Source organism: Haliaeetus leucocephalus, unplaced genomic scaffold (genome assembly GCF_000737465.1).
Source record: "Haliaeetus leucocephalus isolate CR32 unplaced genomic scaffold, Haliaeetus_leucocephalus-4.0 Scaffold973, whole genome shotgun sequence".
Taxonomy (NCBI): Eukaryota; Metazoa; Chordata; class Aves; order Accipitriformes; family Accipitridae; genus Haliaeetus; species Haliaeetus leucocephalus.
In genome coordinates, this window is record NW_010973409.1 from 1,964,834 (window position 1) to 1,992,492 (window position 27,659).

Genomic DNA, 27,659 nt, shown 5'->3' on the forward strand with positions numbered 1-27,659 from the left:
TCCTATTCAAGAGACACCAAGGGGAACATCCAAACAGTCCATGTTTAGTGAATAGTAAAATGGGTTGAAAGGATTAGACAGTGGTGGTATATCCTTGTTTTTTAAATTGGAGGTGCTCTACCAATATGCTGCAGCTGTATGCAGTTCTCTGGGATAATTTTTCAGCCCCAGCCTGCTCCTGACCATCATTTTTTCACTCAGAGCAGGATCTGCATCAATATAGTTGCTTTTGTGGCAGCAAGAGATTCCTGTTGACTATCCTCTTTCTATGTCTTTCTGTCTCTTTCTAGGGCTTTATAAGATTTTCAGTGAACAAATGGATATTATGCAAGCAACAAACTGTGGGCTTTTGTGGGAAGTCAGACCTACAGACTGAATGTTTGTCTGCAGTGGATCTAATATGCGGTAATGGCCCTAATAAGGCCAGGCCATACAGCTCTGCTCATCTGTGGAAATAAGCTGTGTGTCCCACTGCAAGAAAAGCTGGGTACTATTGGTGTAAGGCATTCAGTTGAAATTCAGAAGATCAAGATTCCAAACTACTGAAAATTTCTGTGGTTGTTTGGTAGACCACATGATGTATGCATCTCATTTATTTGTCAGATACCTCCTTTTTTTACCCTTCATCTGTCTTGTTTATTTAGATGGTAAAGCTATTATATTCTTTGTTGTCTGGACAGCAGCTTGTATGATTCAACCTTGACGTCAGCCTGTAAGCACTGCTGTAATGTAAATAGCCAATCCACAGTGAGAAATAATGGTAATAAGATGCAAGAAGAGGAAAAATCCTAATCAAAAATATGTGCAATAGCAAGACAGCCAGTATTATCTACCCATGTGTTGGGAAACCAAGGTTGCTGTATGTTAGGTTAATTACTTTCTTGTTCATATCTGGAATTCTAAAGGATAATCTCATATAATGCCCAAGGGTTCATGTTGAGAAAATGGTAAAGTTGGTTTTTTTTTTTTTTTTTCTTAAAGTTATATCAGTTGGTTCTGTAAGTAAATATGTGTTGCTTTTGCTTCAGTGATAAAATTCTATCTTTCTACTTTATTTTTAAGGAAATGAGTTTTTAGCCATGTGATGATAATAGTGATACACAATGCCTGGTCAGGACAAAAAGTTGAAGAGCACAGAAAGAGCAACAGACAAAAAACCTCATGGGATCTCTATGAGGTATAGTATCTGACGTCTTTCTTTGAACTTCAGCAGGACCCATGTGGAATTTGCACTAGCTGCCAAAGCAGAATGCTTTAATTTGAAATGCAGTATAAACATGACAACTGTTACTCTGGTCACAAAGTTTATTTACACCTTTGTTGATCTGAGGCATTCTGGAGAAGCTATAAATTCTTCTGTATGCAAAATGGGGACACTAGGCAACACTAGAAAACTTTATTTTCTGTCGTTAGCATTGTTGCTTGTTGACCTTCTTTACTCTGACAGAAGTACTTTTATATAACTATTAACACATATATTTATGCTATTGTGTTTTATCCTAGGGATTATTCTGATCTTAAAAGACTTCAGTCTCTCTTAAATGTTCAGTCAAGGAACCAACAGGTATTTTTCAATAACTATTATTAAACATGCTATAGAATTATATAATTCTAGGTAATGGAGATTATGGTTTGTGGCAGATGCTTAGGATATTGTGTTCCATTATGATTAAACACACAAGCAAAATCTTGTGTAGAGGATGTCTTTTTTTTTTTTTTTTTCCCTTTTGGCAACATTAGAGCTTTTCCATGGGACAAATCCCATTTAGAAAGAGTGAAAGAATGAAACTGACCCACTTCCCATCCTACTGTGCCATAATTTTTATTTTAACAGGAAAAAAATGCTTTGTTTTGTATCTTGAGCACATTTTATCCAGCTATTTTTGCATATAGTTAAGTAGCCCAACAGATCTGTTTTCTTCTGTGCCCTTCCACAGTGTCATGGGACGGTAGGCTTAGAGATGTATTAGTTACAATATGATGAAGAGTGGTAAAGAATATAAAATAAGATCAGTGTTTTACCCATAAACAATTTGTCTTTGGAGAATAACACTTCAGCTAAAAATCTTCAGGGCATAAATATCAATGCATGAAACTTAGAGGACACAGTAAAATCTCCTTCACCTCAGCTCGCTTAGTGAAGCTTTTATTTGCCATTTGAAGCAAAGAAAACCAACATGTGATGATGGGTCTGAGTCCTTGGAATGCCAGAACATTTTCTCCCTTTCTATTCTGTAAAAAGATATGACAAAATGACTTAGGGATTCATCCATATGAGATAGGAGTTATGCACTCCCTTCCTGGATAGAGGCATGGAATTGCTTCTGAGCAGAAAGCTGAAAGATCCAAGTTCTACAACCTGAAAAGAATATGAAGGCTGTGCAGTTGTAGAAGTGGGACAGATAAGGAGCAGAGATAATGAGAGTGCAGGTTCTGTTGACCTTTACTATTATAAATTTTAAAAGACACTCTTCTTCACATATTTTACAGCCTTGCTTTGCATCAGTTTTCTACCATGTCAGTTTTGTTTTGCGTAGAGGGTGTGTGTGTGTTTTATAATGGCAAGTTAAAGGTCCAAAGTTCAAGTCAGAACTTGAGAAAAGATACTTTTGCTTGATAACATTCTTATAAAACTTAAAATGCAGTGTTTGCCTCATGAATACTATCCCTTTCCTCCTTAGCTTCCAGCTATACATTTTGAAAGTGGTCAAACCAGTGTGACAAAAGCTTGGCAAAATGTCAAAAGCAATGAACAAAAACCCCATGGTCAATGGCAAGAATCAACAGAAGCTGTTGAGCTTGAAAACTTTAGGTAAAAAAAAAAAAAAAGCTACTATGACGACACTATGTTGTATCTCTGAACCTCTTTATGTATCTACAGCTTGTTGAGGTGTTGAAGGCATTTATATTTGTGCTTATGTCTGTTACTTGTACTTTCATGTTAACCCACTATTTGAGATATGAATTATATATTTTTAACTTTCTAAACCTAACTGTGAATGTTCCTGCCCTTTTAAGTTTCAGACACATGCTCCCACTCACCAGAGTGTACTGTTGAGAGCTAATACAGTAAATTTAAACAAAGTAATGGTTTCTTTATTTGGAAAGCTTATATTATATCATTATAATAGTCCCAAATTATGCATGAGACGGACTGTTCTTCCATACTGTTAATGTCTGGAAAGCTGAAATTTTATTATTCCATAGTAACTGCTGCTATGATGTTTCTTAATTTTTCTTGCTGATGTTAACTTTTGGCAAGCAAGATAATGAGCAATTCAGCATTTTTCTTTTTTTTTTTCCTCCCTCATTAGTGTGACCTACAAGAATGAGAGAAATTTCAGCAAACATCCTAAACATAAGCTGTTTCAAGAGATCTTTACAGCTTTAGTTAAGAACAGACTTACCTGCAGGTCAGTATATTGAATATATTCGTATCCAAGAAGGAGGGTCACTCTTGCCTTAAGCAAAGAACCAAGATGCATGGGTAATATTTAATATTGTTTCAACAATATATACGGCATATATGTTTCAACCATAGACCTCTGTGTGGAAACTGCCAGCTTCACATCTCTGCATAATCTCTGTTTTAAACAATCACTTCTGTATTGGTTTTGAAGACCGAATGCTTGGGTTAGTAGGACTGAAGAAAGGAGGACGGGGTATATGACAAAACTTGGATGACCAAAATTCTAACAGCCACTATGTTTCCTTGATCATTTATCCATGTCTGGTATCTGTAATCTATGGTTTGCTTTTCTAATTTAATTTTTATTTTACTGATTCTATTTGTATTTTATGGACGGCTGCCTATATATGGAAAGGTCAGTGGCTTTCATAAAATTCAGATGAGTTTATGCTACTGTTCATATTTATTTGCATTCTTGTGTATAACAGGATTAGAAAGGGAAAACCCTTTCTTATGCTACTCTTATCTGAGTGAGGAAGAAGTGTAAGACTTAAAAAAAAATAGTGGGGGCAGAGAAAGATATTTTCTGACAAAAAGAATGTGTTTTTCAGGATTTCTTCTACTATACACCACTGCAGTGTGTTGTATTTTTCCTTTTTAAAGCCCAAGTCCATTCTCTAAAAAAATCTTAAGTGGTACAGAAGCTTAAAGAAGGAATCCTAGAGGATTTAAAGGTGTTAATGTGTAACTGCTAGAATTTACAGAAGAACCTAAAAATCACATGGTTTGCTTAGACCCTTTTTCAGAACTAACTAGGGAAGTAGGGATCTCATTTTTTATTATCTAAATAGCAGTGAGTTTAAGACAGATCATTTAAGTGATTTGTAAACCTGGTACCTCTTTTTTGCAAGTGAACTTTATTATCTCAGTATCCACTAGTGGGATGTCAGTGGCCCAGCTTCATTTGCCAAAAATCTAAGAATAACTTACATTGTGTCTTTCCAAGTTCTGTTTATATATTGTGGCATACCTAGCTAATATTCTGTTTTTTGTTTTCTTTGGTATTTGTTGTTGTTGATGATATAGCAAAACCAGCCTCTTGTATTAAAAATGAAAGCACCCAGGTAAGGTTAATGAAATCACATATTAGTAGGTATGTAGAACCCATAAGGTAAGTGCAGTTACAAAGGTGATTTAGTTGCCCTTTGTAAATATTTTGCTATGGCTGTGATGATGTTCTCTCTTTGGAACTAGTGCCATTGCATTGTATCAGAGCCTTAGAAACTCTCACCTTGGTTTGCATTATGTACTTTTGCTGGCATAACTGTGTTGGTTGGGGTGCAAGAAAAAATCACACCCACTTATTGGCATCACTGTGTCAGCAGAAGTCCTGGTTGGAGGTAGTTTTGTTGACAAGAAAGCTGTGATCAGGTTAGCGTAAGTAGTTTGGATAAGGAGTATAACGAAGCAGGCAGAAAAAATCCTGCTGGCATATGCTGGATATATGCTAGGGTATCTAGTAATGTGTATTTTAAATGTAACTGTAGTAGAAGAGGCTCTTAACCAGGCTCAGAGAATTACTGTCCCTGCTTGGAAATGTGACAGATGCATTGCTCCGTTAAGCAACTGACTTCTGTCAAGAGTCAAAGCTTGTTGAAAGAAGGCCTTTGTAGAACCACCGTGGTAATGGTCGTCAGGCCACATTAAAATCTGACCTATAAATGTTGCCTACAGGTAGATGGTTGCTGTTTTCTTTCCATGAAAGTTTTGTGCTGTTCTGAAGTGGCCAATTATGGAATCATAATGAAAAATATTACTTTGGGCAAAATATTGACATAGAAGGGCTGAGATTTTGTTAGTATCTATTTGTAAAATATTTATTTTTATAAAAATATTTTTAGCTATGGGCATCATTCCCAACTGCAAATGATAAAAAGGGAAGACAACTGCCAAGTCCTGTAGACTTCTTCCATTCCTCGGAAATTTGCCCACATACTACAGATTCTGTCCTCTCAGTTAAAACAAAACCAAAAAAACCCACTGCAATGATGTAAAATTTTACATTTATTTTAAATAGGAAAATGTGTATATATACCTTCAACAGATAATGGAAATAGCGATTCCGGTACTGGTATTTTATGCAGGATTACTGCCCCTGGATGCTTTGTGCAAATCTGAGTTGTGTTTCTGCCAAGTCTTGTGCTGGGGAATTATATGGAGAAATATAAAAGAGGAAGTTCTATTTGGAAGTATAATCCTATATCAAGAACATTTAAACTAAATAACAAATTATTCCAAGGACTAATAGTATTAGAGTTTTTAAAACCCAGGATAGATTATGATAATTCAAAAAATTATTTCAAATCTAGCTATTTTTACTTCTGTAACACCCATATTTTTACACAAGTGTATTTTGTTCACCAAAATTTGGTAAGTGGTTTCTCAGTGATTTTGCCCTTTTGGACCTTGATCCAAACACTTAAAGTAAGTTTATATCAAAGCATGATCAGTTTGTCCTTAGAGATAAGCATGCACTTTCCTGCATCAGTTCAATGGTAATGAGTGATGGCTGGCAATGTTCATATAATGAAATAAATTTATTTAATGCTGTTACTATGCTTGAATATAAATGGTATTAAAAGTTCTGTAGTTTAGTCTGTTGTACAGCTGTTGTAGGTCACTAATCTTCTAGTTGATTGATTCCCGAATCAAAGTGTTTTATTTAAGTGTTTTAACACTTTTAAAATTGTATTAGATTTATGTTTTTATGCGTATTTCTTTTACAGAGAGTGGGCTAATCAAGCTCCGCCCATCCATTTTCTTAGAGTATTAATCTGCCTGAGATTATTAATAAGGGATCCATGCTATCAGGTCAGTATGTCAAAATACTGTTTCTTGCTTAGGTAGGAGGATGCATATAAGCATCATGAATATGAGTTGTGTTGGTGCATGTGTATAAAAACATGCATTCTTATGGATGCGTACTTATTATATGTAGGTACCTAAATTTCTATATATGAAGATGGGACATGCAAACAGATTCCAAGAGTGAATTTGCACTGTTACTGCACAACTTGCTCAATTTCTGATATTTATGTAGCATCTGTTGTTGCTAACCCTAACAAAGAACCTGTAAATCTCGTAACAGATGGCTTGGTCATTGCTCTGAGCCCTAGACTCCATACTTGACTTTACCATATAGATATGTAAAATTCCCATAATGTAATAAGTGAAGAAAACTGAAAGCTGCCTATTCCTCCTAGCAGCCTAATGCTCTCAACTACAAACAACTAGCTTTTAATTTTATTCTGGCTATTACAGTTGTATTCATAGGACTAAGCCTCAGACATTTGTTAAGATATTAGTTTTTGTGTATTTCTTTTCTCTGTGTTCCAAAGCTTATACTGTTTTTCCAGTTTTAGAACCTTTAAAATTTCACTTCTGTGTTTTTATTTATCTACTTATTATAAGTAATTCTGAACTCTGAAGGTGCTAAGCATCTCCAGAATCCATTGACTTCAACCACTGGAGTTAAGGTTTTTCAATATTCATAACAAACAGAGCATTTATATTCTAGTGTTCTCTCATTCTTGTGTTTTCTGTATTTTGACACAAATTTTTAAAAATTTTTTATTTTCTTTTAGGAAATGCTCCACAGCTTGGGTGGGATTGAAAATCTAGCTCAGGTAGAATTCCTCATAGTACCTTTGTCCACTATGTTGCATGTCAGTTTATTATGATTAGAATGAAATACACTACAAAAAGCAGTGTGCGTATGTTCTTGGTTTATGGAAAGAAGCAAGTCTATTCCTCTGTTTGCACATAAGCAGTTGGTGTGGTTTTTTTCACTAGTATACAAGGCAACTGTCCTTATAATCTAGCAGCATTAACCCAGGACTTTTAGTTAGGAGGCTTCACAAATGCCTCCTGAAGTGGGAGAAGGAGTAGAAAAGTCAGCACAATTGGTTCAGTCAAAAGAAACTGTAGACCTTTGAAAGAAGATGAGTAAAGTCACCTTGAACAGTAGCAAATGACTTTTCAAAGGTAAAAGCATAGCGATAGAATGTTGAACAGGTTTAGATTTGGGGACTACAGTACTTTTGCATTACAAAACATTATTGGTAAGTCACTGCTGTATTGTTATTGCTGTGTTAATACTGCTTTACTCCTGTGTTTTTAATACTTGTTCATCAGTGCCAATTTAGCAGTGAGATATGACATATCTTGAATACCTGTGAAATTGTTGAGAGTTTTCTTTCTAGAAAAAAACCAGAATTTTTGTAACAAATGTATCTTTCTAGAATGCAGTCATCATTCATTAATATTTATGGAGCCAGCTGTATTTCAAAGAGCCAATAGTGTGCTCTGAGCCCTTTGGTAGGACAATCACCTGTTTGAAACGTCCCTAAAGTTGCAGGAGTTCAAGATTATTAGTTTCTAATGGATATGGTTCCCACAGGAACTGCTTGCTGTTTTCCAGTGTCGCATGTCACTAATGCTTAGCCATACTTTTTGAGGAGCTTGCACAGCACAAAGTGCAATGGCTTACTGAGACATTGGCAACATCTGCAAGTGGAGTCCTCAGTGGCAGGAATCCAAATTGTACAATTGATAATCATTTTTACTATGCATGTGTTGCTGGCACAGAGAATTTTAAAAGTCATGAGATACAATTTTTATGATTTCTGGGGACTTAATCTTTTGTGTCCTTTGCAGTGAGATAAAATCAAGTGTTAAAGGGTTTCCAGCACTCTGAAATGCAGTTTGAAAAAAGTTATAGCTGAGGCTATCAAAAATCCCTCAGAAATTTGGAGGGTGGCAGTAATTTCAAGGTGAAAATTGTGCATCCAAATCTTGCCAAATCACAAGTCTGAAATCCTCCATGAGACTGTTTTATACAGCATTAAAAACGTTTTTTATTTTGGGGGGCAGTTTCAGATAAAAAACTGTTCTGATTTTAAAGTGTTTTGGGCTGTTATAGTAGAAAAAACTAATAAAATTATTATTACCAATATTAGTTTGCATAGTAGTGTCCTCCTCATGTGAGTTTTCTTTCTAAATTATGTGCTGCTACTGTAGTTCTAGCCTTTCTTGTACCATATGCTTGAACCTGCTGTAGTTTCTGTATACAGTATTCTGGAAATATCAAAGTGCAGCCATCTGTAAGACCAATATATAAGTGATGCCGAGAATCATATCATGATTTTGTGTACCAACAAACATTACATCCTTGTGATAATCCTAATTTTCTGGAAAAATATGTTTGGCCAGGAAGTTATTAGGGTTATTAAAAAAGATTGACCACCATTTCCCACCAGCTGGCTATGTCCAAAAAAAAAAAGAAACACCCCCCTCCTCCCTGCAGTTGTGTAGGTTTTGTAGAGTCTGAGCCCATCATCTGTATGGCTGTTCCCAACAGTGGCCAGTAGTAGATGCTGAGGTAAAAGTTTTGAGAGCGGAAACATGAAATGATAATTCCCCCCAAAAGTCTTATCAACCTCTAGCAACTTGCAAAGAAGGGAATTTTGGCCCTAGAAGTAGGGTCATTGTATTTGATAGTCTTCAGTAGGTTTTCCTCTTGCCAAGTTTTACACTTGCTTTTTGAATTCTTCCACTTCAAAGATCTCTTCTGTTCCCTGGCAGGTTTTACAGCAAAACTGCGGGATGTTGCAGGCTTACCTTTTTCGTGAAACACATGCACCACCTACAGGCTATTTCTGTGCATAACATTCTAGGTTTATGAATTCTTAAAACTTTCTTTTTAATGGTATCCTTTATTTTTTTCCCCCTAATTGTAGTATATGGAAACAGTAGCAAATGGCTATCTTGATTATGGAGAAAGGCAGCATAATGTAGACAAGTTGGTCAACATGACATGTAAGTATTATAGTTGGTAACATAAATTATAAGAGCACTTACAACTTTTTGTGTGAGGCTTAAAATGCTTAAAATACTTGAGATGGTCATTAAGTAAGATATTACTAGATTCATTGTAGGCATCATCACACAAGTAAAAACTGAAATTGCTGTGAAAAAGCACATCTTGTTTTTGTACAGAAGTAATATTTCCTTAACAAATCAATACCTCTATGCACTGAAATAACAGAGTAAAATGAGCTAGTCATGGTTCAAAGAACTTATCCAGTGTTTTGCATTATTATCTGATTAGTAAAATTAAAAATACTAAGCGATAAAGCTTCAATTTATGTGACTTTTTGTTCCATAGATATTTTCCAGAAGCTTGCTGCTGTTAAGGATCAAAGAGAATGGGTTATAGCAAGTGGAGCACATAAAGTAAGTGCTTTATAAAATTGCTAATTATAACCAATTAGCTACTTAACTGAATGACTTGCGCTTTTCAGATTTGATCTAGGTGGGAGTAAATTCCTTACCTTGTCAAGCTTGTAAAGTAAGATATTCTCATTTCTGTGTTTTGCAGATGTATTAGTAGTATTACAAAAATTATTTCTTTTATGTAAGTTAATTGGCCTGATGCATAGTTAGTAGTTGTTTGAGATAAATAGGTCTTAAATGTTTGGACTATACTTATTCATATAAAAATTAGTGCTCATGTTTACACTGTCCTGAGATATATGTTACTATGATATAATTTGTTTTATATAATTTTTTAATATAAATGTATTTTTTATAAAAATTTGTACTATGATTTTTCACTTATAACGTATTCTGTGTCTAAATGGAACAGTGTCAACCTAGAAAGTGACGACCTAGGCATTGCTTGCTAATGCTCTAGCGTCAGTCCAGGGATCTATACTTAACCACTTCTGATTTGTGGCCAAACTGAGAAACAGTAGAAATCAAGATCAGTATAACTAGTGCTTCATGATTCTATTATGCTGCAGTAAAACGTTGGCAATTGTGATCAGAAAGTATCAGACAACATAATTTTAGACAATCTAGACCACTATGAAGTTTACTTTGGTATAAATCTTTAACAGAATATATGCAGGGCCTGAAATTACATACTGCATTGTTTAAATATAAACTTAAAGTTAACTTGCTGCTTCAGGAGGCCTTGATTTAGAGTTCTGAAGTGTTTTATACAGGAACAGATTTTTTACAGTGGTATATTAAGTTGGACAGATGCTTTAGCAGTTAAGAGAGATGCTAATTGCAGTTTGAGAAGAAACATCCTTGCTTGTCCTAAGCCTGGGTGTATTCTAAGACTTTAAGTGTATATTTAAGTGTTCTTTAAATGTAGTTAAGACTTTTAGTGTATTGTTTAAGGATTTGGTTTCTTAATTTTGACTTCTCAATAAATAACTCTATATGTGTTTGAGTCATAAAAGAAAATAATATAATTTATATTTTTTATCTTGTTTCATGTTTCATTTTCCAGACCCTAGTAAATTTGTTATCTGCCAGAGACAGCAGTGTGCTTTTGGGTGCCCTCCTTGCTCTGACTAGCCTAGCAGAAAGGTAAGTTCAGCTTAATGTGCTGTAGTTCACAATAAACATTTTAATGTTATCTCGAGACAATATTAAAACTGCTGTTTATGAGGAAGACTTCTTTTTTTTCCAAAATGAGGCCTTTTTCTGTGGAGGTCAGCGAAGTGTGCTTAATTTTATATTGAAGCAGTAGAAACTAAGTAGAAACTTTAGTCCTTGCAACAGATTTCTTGCTCATGTGGAGAACTTTGCAAGACTGGAGTCAGAGGTTTCTCTTTGCAATCCCTGTGCAGGATTCTGGAATGCTTACTGACTTCCTGCATATAAAAAGCTTTTGTGCTGAGCTTAATATAACAGTGCCTCACAATAACCAGCAGAATATTGTTCAGTGTAGTAAATAATGCATGCATATGCTCAAATCCGTGTATATGTATCCTCTCTTCACTAATGACTGTTTTAAATAAAGATAAGACTTTTTTTCCTGGTGTGGAGGGAAAAAAAGAAAAGGAAGATACAGTATCTTTCATCCTTAATAGTTTTATAGAAGAAAAGCTGCTGCTTCTACAGTATTGTTCTGCTGACCTCCAGACTTGTATTACAATTTTATATTTCAAATGAAAAATTATAAGGAAAATTACAAAACTGAAGACAATAGATAAAATTCCTTGAGATCAGTAGAAATTTATTTAGTAAGAGTTCTCTGGATTTTCTCTTTTCCCAAACTTCTTTCATTCTATTTCAGGTTTGTTGTTTTTTTTTTTAATATCGATATTAATTTAAATGATGTTATACATACATTTTCAACTTCCATTTAACGTTCTTACACATTTAATTCTGTGTACATTTGGAGTGGGCAAGAAAGTGTTTGGAGTATATCACAAATGTTCATGGAAATTGTAGTTGATTCTAATAATGTACCTCATTTGCTTAATTTCTAGTATGAACCAGATTAAATACATTTGTGTCTTTACTTTTATGCATTCACATTTAGTTTTTTTGTACGGGAAAATTGGAAATTGTTGCCCTGTCGCTCTTGACCCAGCATATTTTTGTGGCTTTAAATATTTGTGTGCACGATATGATATTATTACTTAAGACTTGAGAAGAAAATAATTGGTCAAATGTATAAGGAGTGAGGCTAAAGAGCAATATGGTTTTTTCATATAATTTAATTTGATATAAATGCCAGGAATAATCACTTTGTAGTCCAGAATGTAGGGAGAAGATAAGTGAACTCACCATTGTTGAGACCTTGCTGGTGATATTACAGGAATATGATTTGCTTTCTAAAAGGTGAGACTTTGCTTGTAGATTAATCGTGTTAAAATGTATTTTGACTTTTTCACTTAGAGATGTTTATTTAGAGGAATTAGATAATGTGTCACTTTAATATACTCAAGGTAAAGTTCTGACACCTATGTGTTTTCAGTCAGATATTGAAATAGCAAAATCTTTTCTAGTAGTTTTGTTATAAGCTGTCTCCTCTCTCTCCACTGATGGCCTATGGTGCAGTGCAGATAAATTGCAATGTTACCATAAAGTGATAGCAATCACTTTTCTTGGTGCATCTCCTCTTTGCTCCTGGCAGACCTGAGTGGTTAGACAGAAAGCATGCTGAACTCTGATAGTTACTGGGATGCCCAGTATAAACTAGTGAAAATTGCAAGACATGTAGCTGTTCTAGTTTATGCCAGAGGCTGGGTCAGACCCCACATCCCTTCAGTCAGAAAATCATAAAGGTTCTTTCGGTTCTTTAAATGTCCTTTCATCTCAGCTAAGACAGCTAGCTGAGCATAGTATATCTGCATTTCAGTAAGAAACCAAAAGACACTCAAATGTGATATGTCACTTACCCTATCACATTTAAAATTCTGAAGAGATTTTTAAAATTTAATGCTTAATTATTTCACACATGTTAATTATTTTACATACGACTAAAGATAAAGAAATTGAATATACCAAAAGATTTTATTTAATTTCTGGGTTTTAAATTATTTAGATTATATGTAAACCAAAAGTTCGTTATAAAAACTGGAATTAGAATGTAGACAGGATGCTGATGAAGTTCAGTGTTAGTTAAGAATAATTTTAAATTCGGATATGAATCTGAATTCATCTCTTTCATCAAACACACATGCAGCTTTTTTGCTTCAAGTGGAAATGGAAATCCCTAACCATATTTTCTATGGAAAGTCTACCTTAACTGGAGTGAAGTTAATGAAAATTTTGTATAAACCTTTTAAATTATATATCCAATCCCTTTTCTAAACATAATATTCAAACCATACTGGAGAAGAATCATGATTATTTGTAGAGTTATTCTAATTCCTCAGATGGACTTTACAAGTTCATGCAGTCAGTGCCACTTGTAGTACTAATGCCACTAACAAGAAGGTGGTACCACGGATGACTGCAGTCCACCTGGCCACCTCCGCTCTGGCTGTGTATGCTTGGCTGCCTATGCTGACAGTCAAACTCAATGTAAATATAGTTTCATCCCTTGTGAAAATTTGGACCACCTTCTTCTTTTTTTTTTTTAAACAGTGACTTTAACCAGTTTACAGTGACTTTAAGCAGTTTTCTTTAACTTCTTTTTTTATAGGAGGTCTCTGTTCTTAAACATTTGCGGTGGTTTTTTTTCCCTTTGCTAACTGACAATACAAAGTAATGATGGAGTTATTGTTAAAATTTCTTGCTAATTTTATTTAGGCTCACAGCAGAGTTGCTACGTCTCCTCTGTGCAGAGTCACAAGTCAAAGAACAAGTAAAAATGTATGAAGGAGTTCCAGTCTTGCTCAGTTTACTCCATTGTGATCATATCAAACTTCTATGGAGTATAGTTTGGATTCTGGTACAGGTTTGTGAAGATCCTGAGACTAGTGTGGAAATACGGATTTGGGGTGGAATCAAACAGCTCCTTCATATATTACAGGGGTAGGTTTTCAGTCCTCAACATTGTGGCAATTACATGAGACTGTTTCATATGATATATTTGACCAAGTCCTCTTTTATCAAATAGCATCTTTGTTTTGTTCAGCTGTATGTGATGTCTGCAGAAATTAAAAGGCTATTTAGACCATAATGAATAAGCAGTATTTTTTTCAGCTGTGAATATTTAATTGTTATCTTAAGGTGTTTTTCATATTTTCAATGTATAAACTAAATAATGAATAGATTATAAATGTCATTGCTGTCTACTTAGATTCCCTATTAATCAGACACCTATTTCGTGAGCTAGAATTGTGAATATAATTGATGAACGTGGTAAAGGAATTTTCTGTTTAAAGGCTTTTTTACTTTTTCAAAGTATATTAGCTTATTTATTGAAAAACATAAAAATTTTCAGAACTTCAGAAATAGTTAACAAAGATATGTTAAGCCATTTTTTTACACTGTGAATTTTTTTTTTTTTTTTTTTCCAGGGAAAGAAATCTTGTTTGTGATCGCTCTTCACTTGGAAGTTTATCTAGTGCGAACGCAGCAGGGAGAATCCAACATCTTCATTTGTCAGATGATTTGAGTCCTGATGAGATACAAGAAAATACTTTCTCACTTCAAGCAGGTAGGTTTATAAGGCCTAATTCTCTGTTATGTGTTTACTTACACTTGCGCAAAGAGGTTCAAAAGATTTCAAAATTGAAATTGTACACTTCTATACCTGCTTTAGGGAGTTAGGAGCACCAAGTCAGCTGTGTTTATTTCTAAATATGCAATACCAGCACATATTTTCAAAAAGCACACTTTTTTTTTTTTTTAGGAAGAAGCAAAGGGTAAAGTGTTAAGTACATGGGAATCATATATATTTCTTCCACCTGTAAAAACATCTCATATATTTATATATATTTTTAAAATTTTGTTTTTAGCCTAGGATTATTTTTATTTGATGATATTTTTCTCTTTATTCAAATTTACTATAGTAGATCAATCATGAATTGATTATGATGGAACTCTTTCAAAGTGATATTTTAAAGACTACCAGTCGGGTGAGAATTCCTTAGTAGTTATGGAGAGAATCCCTTTTAGAGGAGATTTCTCAATAGCACATCAACTATCCATCCTGAAATGCCTTCTGGAGGATCCTGTATTTTTCCAGTGACTATAGAGGGACAATGCAAAATATCTTTACTAGGATTATATGAGTCTTTGCAGTATCTTCCTGAAAGCTGTAACATAATACCTAAGTGTTTTTGAATGCTTTATCATGAATGTTACCTCTGAAGAGCTGGTAATGTGAAATAAGTTGCAGTACCAAAAGTATTGCCAGCGTGGGGCATACTTCTGTGTTACTTCTGCCTTCCTTAAGGACTTTTAAGAAAGTAAGCACTGAACTTACAGAGGTCTTTTTTAGTTCTGAGTACTTGTTTATATTTTTAGCCTTGTGTATTGGGTGTAGGTGGCAAGGTTTTGTTAGCAGTGGGCCTGCAGGGGTGACTTCTGTGGGAAGAGGTAAGGGATTGCCCAGTGCTGGACACAGCTGGTTCCAGCTGGCTCCACAGCAGACCCACTGCTGGCCAAAGCTAAATCCATCAGCGAAGCTGGTGGTGCATCTGTGAAAACAGTTAAGAAAGGGCAAAAACACTGGGTGAGCAGAAGAGGAGAGGAAAAAAAAATAAAGTCGTGAGAAACAGCAGTGCAAACACCAAGGTCAGAGAAGAAGGAGGGGGAGGAGGTGCTTTAGGCACCAGAGCAGAGATTCCCCTGCAGCCCATGGGCGAGACCTGGGTGGAGTAGGTATTCACGCTGCAGCATGTGGAGAGGAGCTGTGCTGGAGCAGGGGAAAAGTGTGAGGAGAAAGGAGCAGCAGAGTGGAACTGTTATGTACTGACTGTAATCCTCATCCACCAGATCCAGGGAAAAATGGACGGGGTGGGGGAGAAGGTGTTGTTTTAATTTTTTGTCTTTGGTATTTTGCTATCAAAATCTGTTTTAACTGGCAATAAATTCAATTAATTTTCCCCAAGTCAAGTCTGTTTTGCCTACGATGGAAATTGCTTAGCAATTTCCCTGTCTTTATCTTGACATATGAGCTTTTCCATCCTATTTTCTCCCTCTGTCCTGTTAAGGAGGGGGAGTGAATGAGCAGCTGGATGGGCATTTGACCCTTAGCTAAGGTTAACCCACCACGCTATCTGACTATCTTTATGAATCGGGCCCTAAATAGCACATCTGAATTTTTATTCTAGCTTGTTGTGCTGCAGTTACTGAACTGGTGCTCAATGAGACTAACGCTTACCAGGTTGTACAGGTAGGAAGACTTTATTCAGTAAAGTAAGGCATTATAGTTTATAATTTGATTTAATTGTTCTTATTTGTTACCATCATTTAATTAGCAAATGAAATGCATTTGAAAGGGATTGGAAACTGTGCCTTTCTATAACTTTAGTATCTCTGTTTCTTTATACATTTACACACAGAGACATAGATGCAAAGATATCAATGTATGTATCTAGTTGTCTGGGAGAATAAACAGCTTTATTCAGACAAAAGGTTCATTTTGGTTGGCTTCTCTTGCCATGCTTTTGCCGTATTCAAAATAGGATAGTAAATAAGGGTAATCACGGAAATGACTGAGAAATACAAACTCCGAATTTCATGAATTTTACTAAAACAAACTCTGTGCAGCTTAATATTGGCATGTTGTTGTTTCACAAACATTTTCTCTTTTCCTCAGCGTTTGGTATTTCTGAGGTAACTCCCTGGCACTCCATCTTCAGGGTAGTGTTTCTAAACTGCATTTTAATATGTAATATTTAAATCAGCTGGAATCTATGGTTCTGAAAACCATTCTTAAAATCCCTGGTACATATTCCAGACATAGTCAAAGACACAAATATTTAGGACATTAATACCAGCTAAAAGGTGTATCAGCTTTTATGCTCTAAATGTTAAGTCAGTGACCAAAGCCTTCAAGTTAGCTTAAAACCCAACTGAGGTATTCCTAGAGGAAATGAGAGAACAAAAAGCCTTAAATAGAACCAGGAAAGAAGTTTGTGTGTATTTCAAAACTATTGGTTAAGAGGAAAGGAATGGAAGTAAGTCTAGAAAAAAATATTTTCTATGTATTCTTAAGCATTAAAATCATCAATAAACCATACTGATTTAGACAGCTTTTTATCTGAACAATGTAACTGCGTACATTTTAGGCTGAATCTGGTTTCATCAAAACAAAATATCGCTTATTGAAATTGTATGTATTTTGAAAACAGTGTAACTCCTGGAGAACTTGGGAAATAAAAGGCTGATTTTAACAGAGTTTTTCTGCATTGCTCTAGCAGTGCACGGTAACCGTACTGTCAGTAAATTGCTTAGAAATTGATGGGATGATATGTAGGCTGGGAAAAGGTGTTTCAAGCTTAACTTCCTCCCCCACTCATCCTGTTAAAAGACAATGACCTCTCCCTTTGTCAAAATACCAGCCAGTGTCCCCCTTTCAGATCAGGACATAGCTTCAAGCAAGTTCAGTTCAACTGAAGTTTCACCCTACGACAGCCTCTTTCATTTTAAATCCTACTTCTTTCTCTGTACTAATATAACTTTGAGAGTTGCATGGTGAACAAGATGAAGGAACTCACTTAGGTTAAAAACAGCTAGAGGAAGAAAATTTGCAGCTCTTTCAGTTACATGCTGAGAAAGTCAATCTAAGTGACCTCTAAAGGTTTATCTAATTCAGTGGCAAAGGACTCTTGGTTCAGGCAGTTGAGAACCATTTGCTTCTGCTGTAGCTGCCCTCTAGCTCTGTCCATCCTGTGTCCTTGTCTCAATTTACAGCCTCGGTAGCAGTCTGCAACAATTGTGGTAGCAGGCCAGAATGTGTTTCTGACTCAATGGCTCTACTGCACAGCCTAAAACATTAGCTCAACTCTACCTTCATGAATGGTTTAAGAAAACATGTTAGGAACTGCAGCAGAGCCTCTGCAGAGCTGACACATATTCCCTTCAGCTCTGCTAGAGAGGAGAGTAGTCTCCAACAGGGAGCTTGTCAAGTAACTGGGAGCAGGACTGTAACTAAATCTACCAGTGCCAATCTATCAAACCAACATGATGGATATATTAATGGAGGACACATGGTTATATAAAAATGGAAGCTGAAATGCAGTGTGGTTTTCACAAAATTCTACTGAAGGCACAGACGTACTCCTCAGGCTATCACTTCCGGTGTTTCTCCAGTTTGTATTTATTGTGACTGGATTTTTGGTTCCTCACAATTCAAAATATGCACATGGTGACAGGATATCTGTTGCTGCAATTTCCTTCACCTCTAGAGATAGAAGCATTGCTTCATTATCTGTTCACAAGCTCTCTTTGTGGTATCAGTTTAAATGTAATGACGATTTAATTCTTATATACATTTAAGTCACTTGAGCTTATAATTTAGGTATGCAGTAGGATGTTGAGAACTTGTCAGTTGGTATTAGCTTCTGATATATCTGAAGTAACATTTTTTTATTATTTGTGGTTTCTATGCAAAAGGGTGCTGTTAATACTGACCTTTCTCTGTTTCCAGGCAAATGGAATATATACAATAGCAAAGCTGATTTTACCAAACAAAGAAAGGAATGCTGAAAAAAATAGTTTATTACAGGTAACTCCCTTTTATTTTTATTGCACATTGAAAGCCCCAAACAGTCCCTGAGAATTTTTTATGATTTTAAAGTTTATTTTAAATGTGCAGTAAAAAAATCTTACTTAAAGGGGAAAAAAAATCCCACGAAAACAAAACTAGGAATAACAAATGGCCCAGGAACTAAAAGTTAAATAGTGACTCAATTTCTGGTGTTCTGTTCTGATCTACTTTGTTTCTGGCACCTCATATAGTGTAAAGGAAAGTGAACATTTTTTTTGTGATAATCTTTCTTCCACTTTTTCAGGCTGCCCAGCATCAGATCATCTTTTTAGTATCTTGGTCTTCATTGACACTCACTGTAGATTTGACACTGTACTATTACCTGTTTCTTTCTGGAACATCTTACTGTGGCTGTTAAATGAAATACAGGAACACGTCACATGAGGTAGAGCAAATCTAGATGTAGGATAAATATAGAGCTAATACGTGTAGAATGGCTCTTGGTTTTGCATGTCAATACCCCCCTAATTATACTGGTTTGAGTCAACTTAGGCTAAAAGTTATCAGTAGTAATTAATTATCTGGTAGCTCTTCTCCAGCCTCTGTGAAATGGTGTCGATGTCTCTCTAAGCTATAGGAAAGTAGCAGCCTGGGGTTCAGGGATGAACAGAACAGCTGCTGCTCCAGTTGCCCTTCTGTGGGCGAGTGTGAGGCGATCCTTAGCACAGTTGAATGCAGTCAGGATCCTGCCTCTCACCTGGTCTCTGTCCTGGCATAGCCCACCACTAACGTGGCTACATAGCTACTCAACTATCTAATCAGGTAAGACATGCCTGAATAGTGAGGGAAGGCATTTATACACACACACAAAAATTCATTGTAGTGTCATCTTTCTCATCGCAGTTCTAGATTAGGGTTGGAGTGCAGATTCAATGCAGTAGGTCCCTTTCTTCTGCAATGAGGTTTTGTAGTGCACTTCAGTTAAATCAGCTTATGAATGAGATAAAAAAAAATCTTCCTAGAGAGTATATGAAACTAACATGGAGTCTAATGCTCAGCACAGTTGCTTCATACAACTGTAAGGACCTTAATTTATGCCCGCTGAGATTTTTAGATTCCAGCCAAATGTGTTGGAAATAACTCAGAAAAGATACTAAGCAACTGTAGTTGGGTTAAACATGAAGGTATGTGAATTAATAATGGACTTAATGATCACATATGAAAACTAACTGTTTCAGGCAAACAGCAAGAAGTATTTTTTATGAAACCTTGTTCAGATTCTCACATCGCTATCTGTATTTACTTTATCATTGTTACTGCTATGCAATACAGTTGCAGCTATTGGAATACCCTTTTTAAATTTCATAGGCATTTTTCTTAGAATTCTTGCAATGCAATTCTGGTTTCTTTACTGCTCCATTGTCGGTGTTTTCAACAATTAAATTTTCAGCTTCTTTCTACCATACTACCTTAGTGATCTTACTGCATTGCTTCAAGGGTAGCAGTGATATCAGACATTTATTCTGCATATGCACCATATATAAAAATCATGCCTTAATTGAAGCATATCACAAATGTTTAATATTAATCTTACAATACTGCTGTGAGAAAGACAAATATTATTGCCATTTAAAATACATATTTATCACATTATTAATCTGTTATCATGTCCCTTCACTGATGGGCTTTCTGCAGTAAGATCTATATATAGTCTCTAAAATGAAAAACTTTCAAGGTAGCAACTATGGCCCAGCTGGTCTGGGTTATTTTGTACAGCTAAGTTGTGATTCTCAGTGGAATGGTAGACATCATAATATACCATCCTTCTCCTGGGCTGGGGAGTTTACTTTGGACTAAAAAGAAACATCTGTAAAAGAGACAGCTTTTTAGCAGCATTAACATACATTCCTTTTCTGTAAAATTTCAAGTATCCTCCTTCCTTCAAAAGTAGCATTTGGCCTTTATTTTCTTATTTAATGCATTTTCTATATATTGAAAGATTTGGTTTTAACATGGAGATTAATTCTGCAGTTATCACTAAGACACAGTTACCATTGTCTAAATAGGGATTATCACACTGGACTGTAGTAGTGTTTTAGTCACTGATGCAATAAAGTAATTCTAAATTATGTTAAAAGCATTTACTATTTGCATTGTTTCAGATATCAATATCTTATTTCCCTTTGGCTTACTTTATACAGTCATCTTTGTTTGGTCAGCCTTATATGTGCCATATTATTGGCTCTTGATAAATGGAATTAAAGATGAGTTGCATAAAAACATGCATATTAACTACCTGCCAGTGGCTGTTTTAAAAATAAATTTTCTTCAGTAGAGATCATATCGAAACTAACGTACATAAAGATAGAAACTGAGGTACATAAAGGTCTCTGTAAATATGATGAACTTGGTCAACATTTTTTTTTAATACTATTCTCTCTTTCTCACTTTTCTTTCTTGTCCCCTGTTAGAACTTATGGTGTTCCACACAGCATTTTTCAGAAAAAAATGGATAATGCTGTTTCTACTGGTCATTACAAAACCACTGATTACATTTACCTTTTTCAGCATTGGAGAAGAAAGCAGGTCTCAAGTCTTGGGCTATCTGCAAATAATAAGAGATGATTAAGACTTAGATGTTCCTCAGGGTGTGCTATAGCTATAGTCAGCCACTTTTTTTTTTACTTTTTTTTTTTTCTCCCTAAATGGGCCTGTCTACTTTTAAAATACAAGAGGAACTTAATATATTTTTACTCTCTTCATTATCAGGTTAATAACATAATCCGTCTAGTCATTTAAGTACAAAGTTTACCAACGTGTAAAGTCAAAGGGAATCCTTGAAGTTTATCAGTGACTTTTCCATTCGTGTATAAATTTGTCATTAATTTAAGTATTTTTCCTGCTGTAGTGCTATGCTTTCAGAGCCCTGAGATTTCTCTTCAGTATGGAAAGAAATCGACATATCTTTAAAAGGTATGTTAACAAAATGTTTTGTGAAACTCCTTTAGGATAGCTTTCAAAATTCATCACTCCAGTTGGAAAGGCATGTTTTTTAAGTGTCATTTATTTTCAACAATAAGAAATAGTAATGGGCAACTTCTGTCCTGTGCACAGCTACAGATAGCCATTCCTGCATTGCACCAGTGCCAGCCTACAAGATTTAGATGTTCAGTATGGGGACTTCTGTTGTATGTATGCCAGAGAAACTAGCTCTGTAGGTGCTCCTTCCTCCCTCATGAATCAAAGTTTTAAATATGTTGAGGACAGATTTAGTACTGTTGGAGATAAACCATACTTTTATCCTGAAGATTAGCAGTTGCAAGTTACAGCCCTGGGAGCAGTAAATTTTTTCTCTGAGCCCTCCAGTCTTTCACATGGGAATGACTTTGCATCAACCTGGTTTACTTAGGAATGTTGCTGAAAGGTTTGGATCAATAAGGAGAAAATGTCTTTACTCAATTACCCATTTTCACTAGCAAGATGACAGTTTCACCAGATTGGCTACAAAGGCTGTGTAAAACCTAACAGTTCGATTGGTGGAATTAGGATAGTAATCATACTGCCTAGAAGGTCTGCCTCTCAATAGTGTTTCAGTATGATTTTATTCTGTCTTAAATTACTGGAATTCTAAATATAACTTTTGCCTTATTTTTACTTTTAAAAAGTGGATTTTGTACTGAAAGGGCCCCAGTTAGTAATGAATGTTCATGGTTTGTGTCGAGTTTTGAAAGTGGTAAATCTGTACTGATTTGCTGTCTTTCGTATTTTTCTAAATGCCTTAATTTTCTGTAGTTCTACTTCTGCCAGAACTTTAAAAAGAAACAAACCTTCAGTTAAGCATGTCATTAATGAAGTATTGCCTACTATCTGTTAGCTTTTGCTTTTCTTAGTCCTTTTCATCTTTTAGACTAGACTTCTTGGACAAAAATTCTAAGATGGGTGTAATGATTCTTTGCGTGCAGACAAATGTTAATCCTATCACTTAATGCGTTACAAGAAGGAACTCAGATAAAGTGACAACAAGCATAATATAAAGTACTATAAGAAAAAAACCCAGTAATATTACTGGAAACTCAGGAGGTGCATTGACTTTAAAGGGGCTTACACTTGTTTGGAGAACTGGCATTTACATTAATACCCAACCAATGCCGGCTGAAGTCTGACTTTTGAAAGGTCCTTTAACTCCTATATATGTAATGTTGGAGGGTTAATATCTGAATAGATTAGTAAAAAGTAAGTGTATAATTTAGAAGGTTCTAAAGTAAGTTGTAATAAGAAACAGTGAAAAGTCTCTGCTGTATATTAATAGCTACTGTACACTGTTTCTAAAATATATCAAAATTTAAACCTTTGTAGACTTTTCCCTACTGACTTGTTTGAAATCTTCATTGATATTGGACATTATGTGCGTGATATCAGTGCTTATGAACAGTTGGTATCAAAGCTAAATTTATTAAAGGTAAGTAAAAACCTTTATAGCTTGAAGAAGCTGTATTCTTTGCACATTCTTAGCACAAGAAAGGCATGAAATATTTTATGTTTATTTATCTGTCATTTAATGTATAACCAGGAGGATCAATTGAAGCAAATTGCTGAAAATATTGAGAGCATGAATCAGAATAAGGCACCTACAAAACTTATAGGCAATTATGCAATTTTAGAGCACCTTGGCAGTGGAGCTTTTGGAAGCGTATATAAGGTAAACTTCCCTTTTAGTATTAATGTACAGGTTTGAGGGGAGGCTTCATGAAGAGGCTCTAATACCTCTTCTAGGCACTACCATCCTTTGAATTTCAGTAGGGGAATGCAGGTACAAAAAGGCCTTTATGGATCTGGGCTTGTTAGTATTTACTGTGATTTTGTTCGTCCTCTCTTGTATTTATAAGATTGACCAGTGTATCTCTTAGGTTTCCTACTTTTACTTTAAACACAAAGAGCATTTCTGTCTGTTGCAAAGGCTAACAAATCTGTGCAAACCCACAGAAATTCAAGCATGTTTTATTTGAAAAGCAACACTGGGTGCAGATAATGTTACTTCAAACACTGTGATAAGTTCAGCAGTGTACTGTTAACCTGTATTGTGGGACTCAAGTTCTTTTGGCTAATCACAGCATACACAGAAAAAGCTATGATTATAACTGTTGTGAGACTGGTTTGGACTCTGATAACTAATCTGGTAGCCATAATAATATCCATTCTGTCCCCATCCTGTATTAATTTTACAAGGGTTTTATCTTTTTCATAGGTCAGAAAACATAACGGACAACATCTCTTGGCAATGAAAGAAGTCAATTTACACAATCCAGCATTTGGAAAGGACAAAAAAGACAGAGACAGCAGTGTAAAGAGCATTGTCTCTGAATTAACCATCATCAAAGAGCAGGTATGTCTCATGGACTCCAGTTTCATGTGTGGGCATTCTGCTGTTAGCATTATTAACTGTGAATTCTCATATAGAAAGCTGCCTGGCAGAAAGGGACCGGGGGGTGTTGGTCGACACATGCCTGAATATGAGCCAGCAGTGTGCCCAGGTGGCCAAGAAGGCCAATAGTATCCTGGCTTGTATCAGTGGCCAGCAGGACTAGGGAAGCAATTGTCCCTCTGTACTGGGCACTGGTGAGGCTGCACCTCGAATGCTGTGTTCAATTTTGGGCCCCTCACTGCAAGAAAGATGTTGAGGTGCTGGAGTGTGTCCAAAGAAGGGCAATGAAGCTGGTGAGCAGCCTGGAGTGCAAGTCTTATGAAGAGCGGCTGAGGGAACTGGGGTTGTTTAGCCTGGAGGAGAGGAGGCTCAAGGGAGACCTTATCACTTTCTAGAACTACCTGAAAGGAGGTTGTAGTGAGGTGGGTGTCGGTCTCTTCTCCCAAGTAATGAGCAATAGGACAAGAGGAAATGGCCTCAAGTTGCGGCGGGGGAGGTTTAGATTGGATATTAGGAAAAATTTCTTTACTGAGAGGGTTGTCAGGCATTGGAACAGGCTGCCCAGGGAAGTGGTTGAGTCACCATCCCTGGAGGTATTTAAAATACATGTAGATGTGGCACTTAGGGACATGGTTTAGTGATGGCCTTGGCAGTGCTAGGTTAATGGTTGGACTCGATGATCTTAAAGGTCTTTTCCAACATAAATGATTCTATGATTCTGTATAGCAGGGCTTCCAGCTGCTGTTACTATTTTTGTCCGATCAGTACAATATTGGCCCCTTTTACCTGAATGCTGCCGATACTGAAAACCTTCTTACTGTAGTGTTAGCAGCAGTGCAAATGCTTGTTACTAAAGATTCTTACTTTCTGTTTTGGCAGTATTTGAACTTTTTTCAGGGATTCTGTAAATTAAGATTGTGAGAGAAAACGGATGAGTCTTTGTTCCATTTAATGAATTCTTGGGTTTAAAGTAGAGTGAGAAGGTAGTCTTTTTTGTAATTGAAAATTAAAAAACCAGACTGATCATTAGTGTTCTTAGGCTAAGAAAGCCAATACTTTGAGCCAGGTGTAATTGCCTGTCTTCAAACTTCATTTACTCCCTTTAAATTAAGGGGAGAGTGGATAGGAATCATGCTGTATTTTCCTCCTGGTTGCTCTAGTACTGTGCAACACTTCTCTGTGTTTGCGGTAGCAGTGAATGTCTACTGCACTGCAGTTTGTAAGTAGGTTTGTGGAATCCTTCCTTCCAATGTGTAACTAAACATAAATCCTGTGCCATCAGTTTAACTATTCTAAACATCTACATTTCTTTCCTCATTGTAGCTTTATCATCCAAATGTTGTACGGTATTATAGAACCTTCTTGGAAAGTAAGTATAAATGCAGAGAATTAACACATTGTACATAATGAAGAAATAGAAATATATAATAAAACTGCTTGGAAGGAGTGTGTCAAATTTGAGCAATAAATGGTAATATTTTCTTCAAGAACTGCTACAGTTCAGACAGGCTTATATTCCTTTAAAATTGAAAAAATGGTGAGAAATAATGTTTATATTTGTTTATCTATCAGTAAAACTAGATGCAATGTAAACATGTAGAAAGCATCATTCTCATCCTATAGAGTTAAAGATCCAAAATTTACAACTGGAATACTAAGTAGGGAGAAAAGCTATAGCGACTAGTAGAATGAATGATATAGATTGCTCAGCTGTATTGTCTTAATTTTCTTTTTTATAAAGAGTTAGCTACATATACCTGTCTGCTGAGTGATTATCAGGCAGTGAATTCCTTACAGTTTCTGTGATATAAATTGAGGAAAAAATGGAATAACAAGGAATAGAACTATGATTAAAATGTATTTGTCTGTACAAATAAGTTTTTAAAAAGTAAAAAAATAACAGCTTTTAAAATGTATTTTAACCTCAAATACTCTATTTTCAAATGCCTTCTATATAAATGTAATGTTCTATTAATTCATTTTCTTTCATGTAGATGACAGATTATACATAGTCATGGAACTCATAGAGGGAGTGCCATTGGAAGAACACTTTCACTCTTTGAAAGAAAAGCAACAACAGTTTACAGAAGAAAGAATATGGCATATATTTATCCAAGTAAGGGTGTCTCTTTTTTTTGTTACCAGGACTTTCCTGCATGTAATTAGTAGCACCATTTATGTTTGTTAGGCTAATAAATGACAAAGTAATGCTTATTATATCAGACACTAATATCAGATATGAATTTAATTTTATGTGCCTTTATTTACATTGTAGCTAAGAATCTTTGTAAGGCTCTTTCTGTTTGTTTTTAAGCTTTGTCTAGCTCTTCGTTATTTGCATAAAGAGAAAAGGATTGTTCATCGAGATCTCACTCCAAACAATGTCATGCTGGGGGATAAAGACAAAGTTACAATTAGTAAGTTGAACTACTTTACTTGAAGAGAATTTCCCATGATTACGTGAGTAGAATTTCTTTACTGAAATGGAGGAGCTGATTTGGCCCTAAAAAAATTAAACCATAGTTACACTTCAAGGCTTGTTTTTGTTTAAATCAGCAAGAATATTGAGATAACCAGGTTAGGTAACAAGTGCTAATGAACATACAAACTATAACAGTCATCTGTTCTATTCCAATTCTACCATGCAATTGTATAGTATCCATCAGTTGTTCCCAGTGATCAGCTGCAGTGAGGTGCTGTTTGTCTGAACCTGTAGTACTGAATATTCTTGATGTATGCTTCTATAATCTCCACAGTGTGGAGGAAGGAGCCTAGGCAGGTTTCAGAATAGGCTTTGAAAGCAGTATATGTGTGAACAGTACAAAGTATGACAAAGTTTTACTCTTTGAGTGAATTAATACAACCAGATACACACAGCAAGCCTTACAGGCAGTTCAGATACTGTAGTTTTTAAAGTTCTCAAAGAACCACTGCATGCTTTCTTACTGCTCATGACACAGAACTAAACAATTTGAATAATGCAGAAATGTTGTGAGAAGTCTTTATGCAAAAATCAGTATCTTTAAAAATAACAGGGAGGTCTAGACATATGCACACACCCAACCACAAAACACTCAGCTATAATAGGCAAATATATTTAGCAACTGTTGTTTTATAGTAAATGTTTGTATCTGATGATGTACATACTTAAATTCATTCATTATTAAGTGGTATGGGCTAAAAAACTATGATTCTGAGTAATGATACAGTTTTGAAAGAAGGTGATTTAATGGAGCATTTGTCCCTGAGTGATGAAAAATATTCAGAATATTATTGTAAAGTATCATATAGTTCTATTTTATGTCAACATACTGCCACTGAGGGGCACTCTTGTCTTGATTTAACACCTTTGCCTTATCTCTGGTCCAATCTAGATATAAAGAAGTATAAATATACTTTCAAATGTAAGCTTAAAATTGCCCTTGAAAAGCATTTATATTTCTGTCAAAGATATACAGGAGTGGAGGAAAATTGGAAGAACTGAAACTTATTTTGACCATTTCTACGGTGATTGGTTTGAAACTATTGCAGTATTTAAACAAACACTTTATTTAGTACTTTCATTAGTATCACTGTACATTGAATTTTCAGAGGGAGCTGAAGACCTTTTACCTATTACTTCTGAATTTCACTGAGCCTTGTTGTTTTACAGTCTTAATGAAATTAAGAATAATTTACTTTTGTCTGATGATACAAAATATGTACTGTATTGGTGCATGCTGTGGTATTATGCCTAACTCGTACAGTCCATGTATGCCAAATACTGGAGCATTTGCGATCTTCATAATTATATCTCACAGTATTTGTGGACAGGTGTACTATCCATTTGAGAATTTCAAGTCGTTCTAGATGAA

At 35.4% G+C, this 27,659-nt stretch overlaps 1 protein-coding gene across 1 annotated transcript in view; it reads left to right on the forward strand.

Annotated features, from left to right (window-relative positions):
• Positions 1–1,103: 1,103 nt before the first annotated feature.
• The window catches only part of NEK10 (NIMA-related kinase 10), a 118,442-nt gene continuing 91,886 nt past the window's right edge, over positions 1,104–27,659 (forward strand). The window contains exons 1-21 of the mRNA XM_010584377.1: positions 1,104–1,177; positions 1,504–1,564; positions 2,682–2,812; positions 3,315–3,413; positions 6,196–6,280; positions 7,054–7,095; positions 9,208–9,286; positions 9,636–9,703; positions 10,770–10,849; positions 12,026–12,112; positions 13,529–13,753; positions 14,242–14,381; positions 16,003–16,064; positions 18,324–18,401; positions 21,292–21,356; positions 22,740–22,842; positions 22,954–23,082; positions 23,629–23,766; positions 25,129–25,174; positions 25,800–25,921; positions 26,120–26,222. Of these exons, the coding sequence (XP_010582679.1) occupies positions 1,104–1,177; positions 1,504–1,564; positions 2,682–2,812; positions 3,315–3,413; positions 6,196–6,280; positions 7,054–7,095; positions 9,208–9,286; positions 9,636–9,703; positions 10,770–10,849; positions 12,026–12,112; positions 13,529–13,753; positions 14,242–14,381; positions 16,003–16,064; positions 18,324–18,401; positions 21,292–21,356; positions 22,740–22,842; positions 22,954–23,082; positions 23,629–23,766; positions 25,129–25,174; positions 25,800–25,921; positions 26,120–26,222 (2,017 nt within the window). The remainder of the gene's footprint in view (positions 1,178–1,503; positions 1,565–2,681; positions 2,813–3,314; positions 3,414–6,195; positions 6,281–7,053; positions 7,096–9,207; positions 9,287–9,635; positions 9,704–10,769; positions 10,850–12,025; positions 12,113–13,528; positions 13,754–14,241; positions 14,382–16,002; positions 16,065–18,323; positions 18,402–21,291; positions 21,357–22,739; positions 22,843–22,953; positions 23,083–23,628; positions 23,767–25,128; positions 25,175–25,799; positions 25,922–26,119; positions 26,223–27,659) is intronic.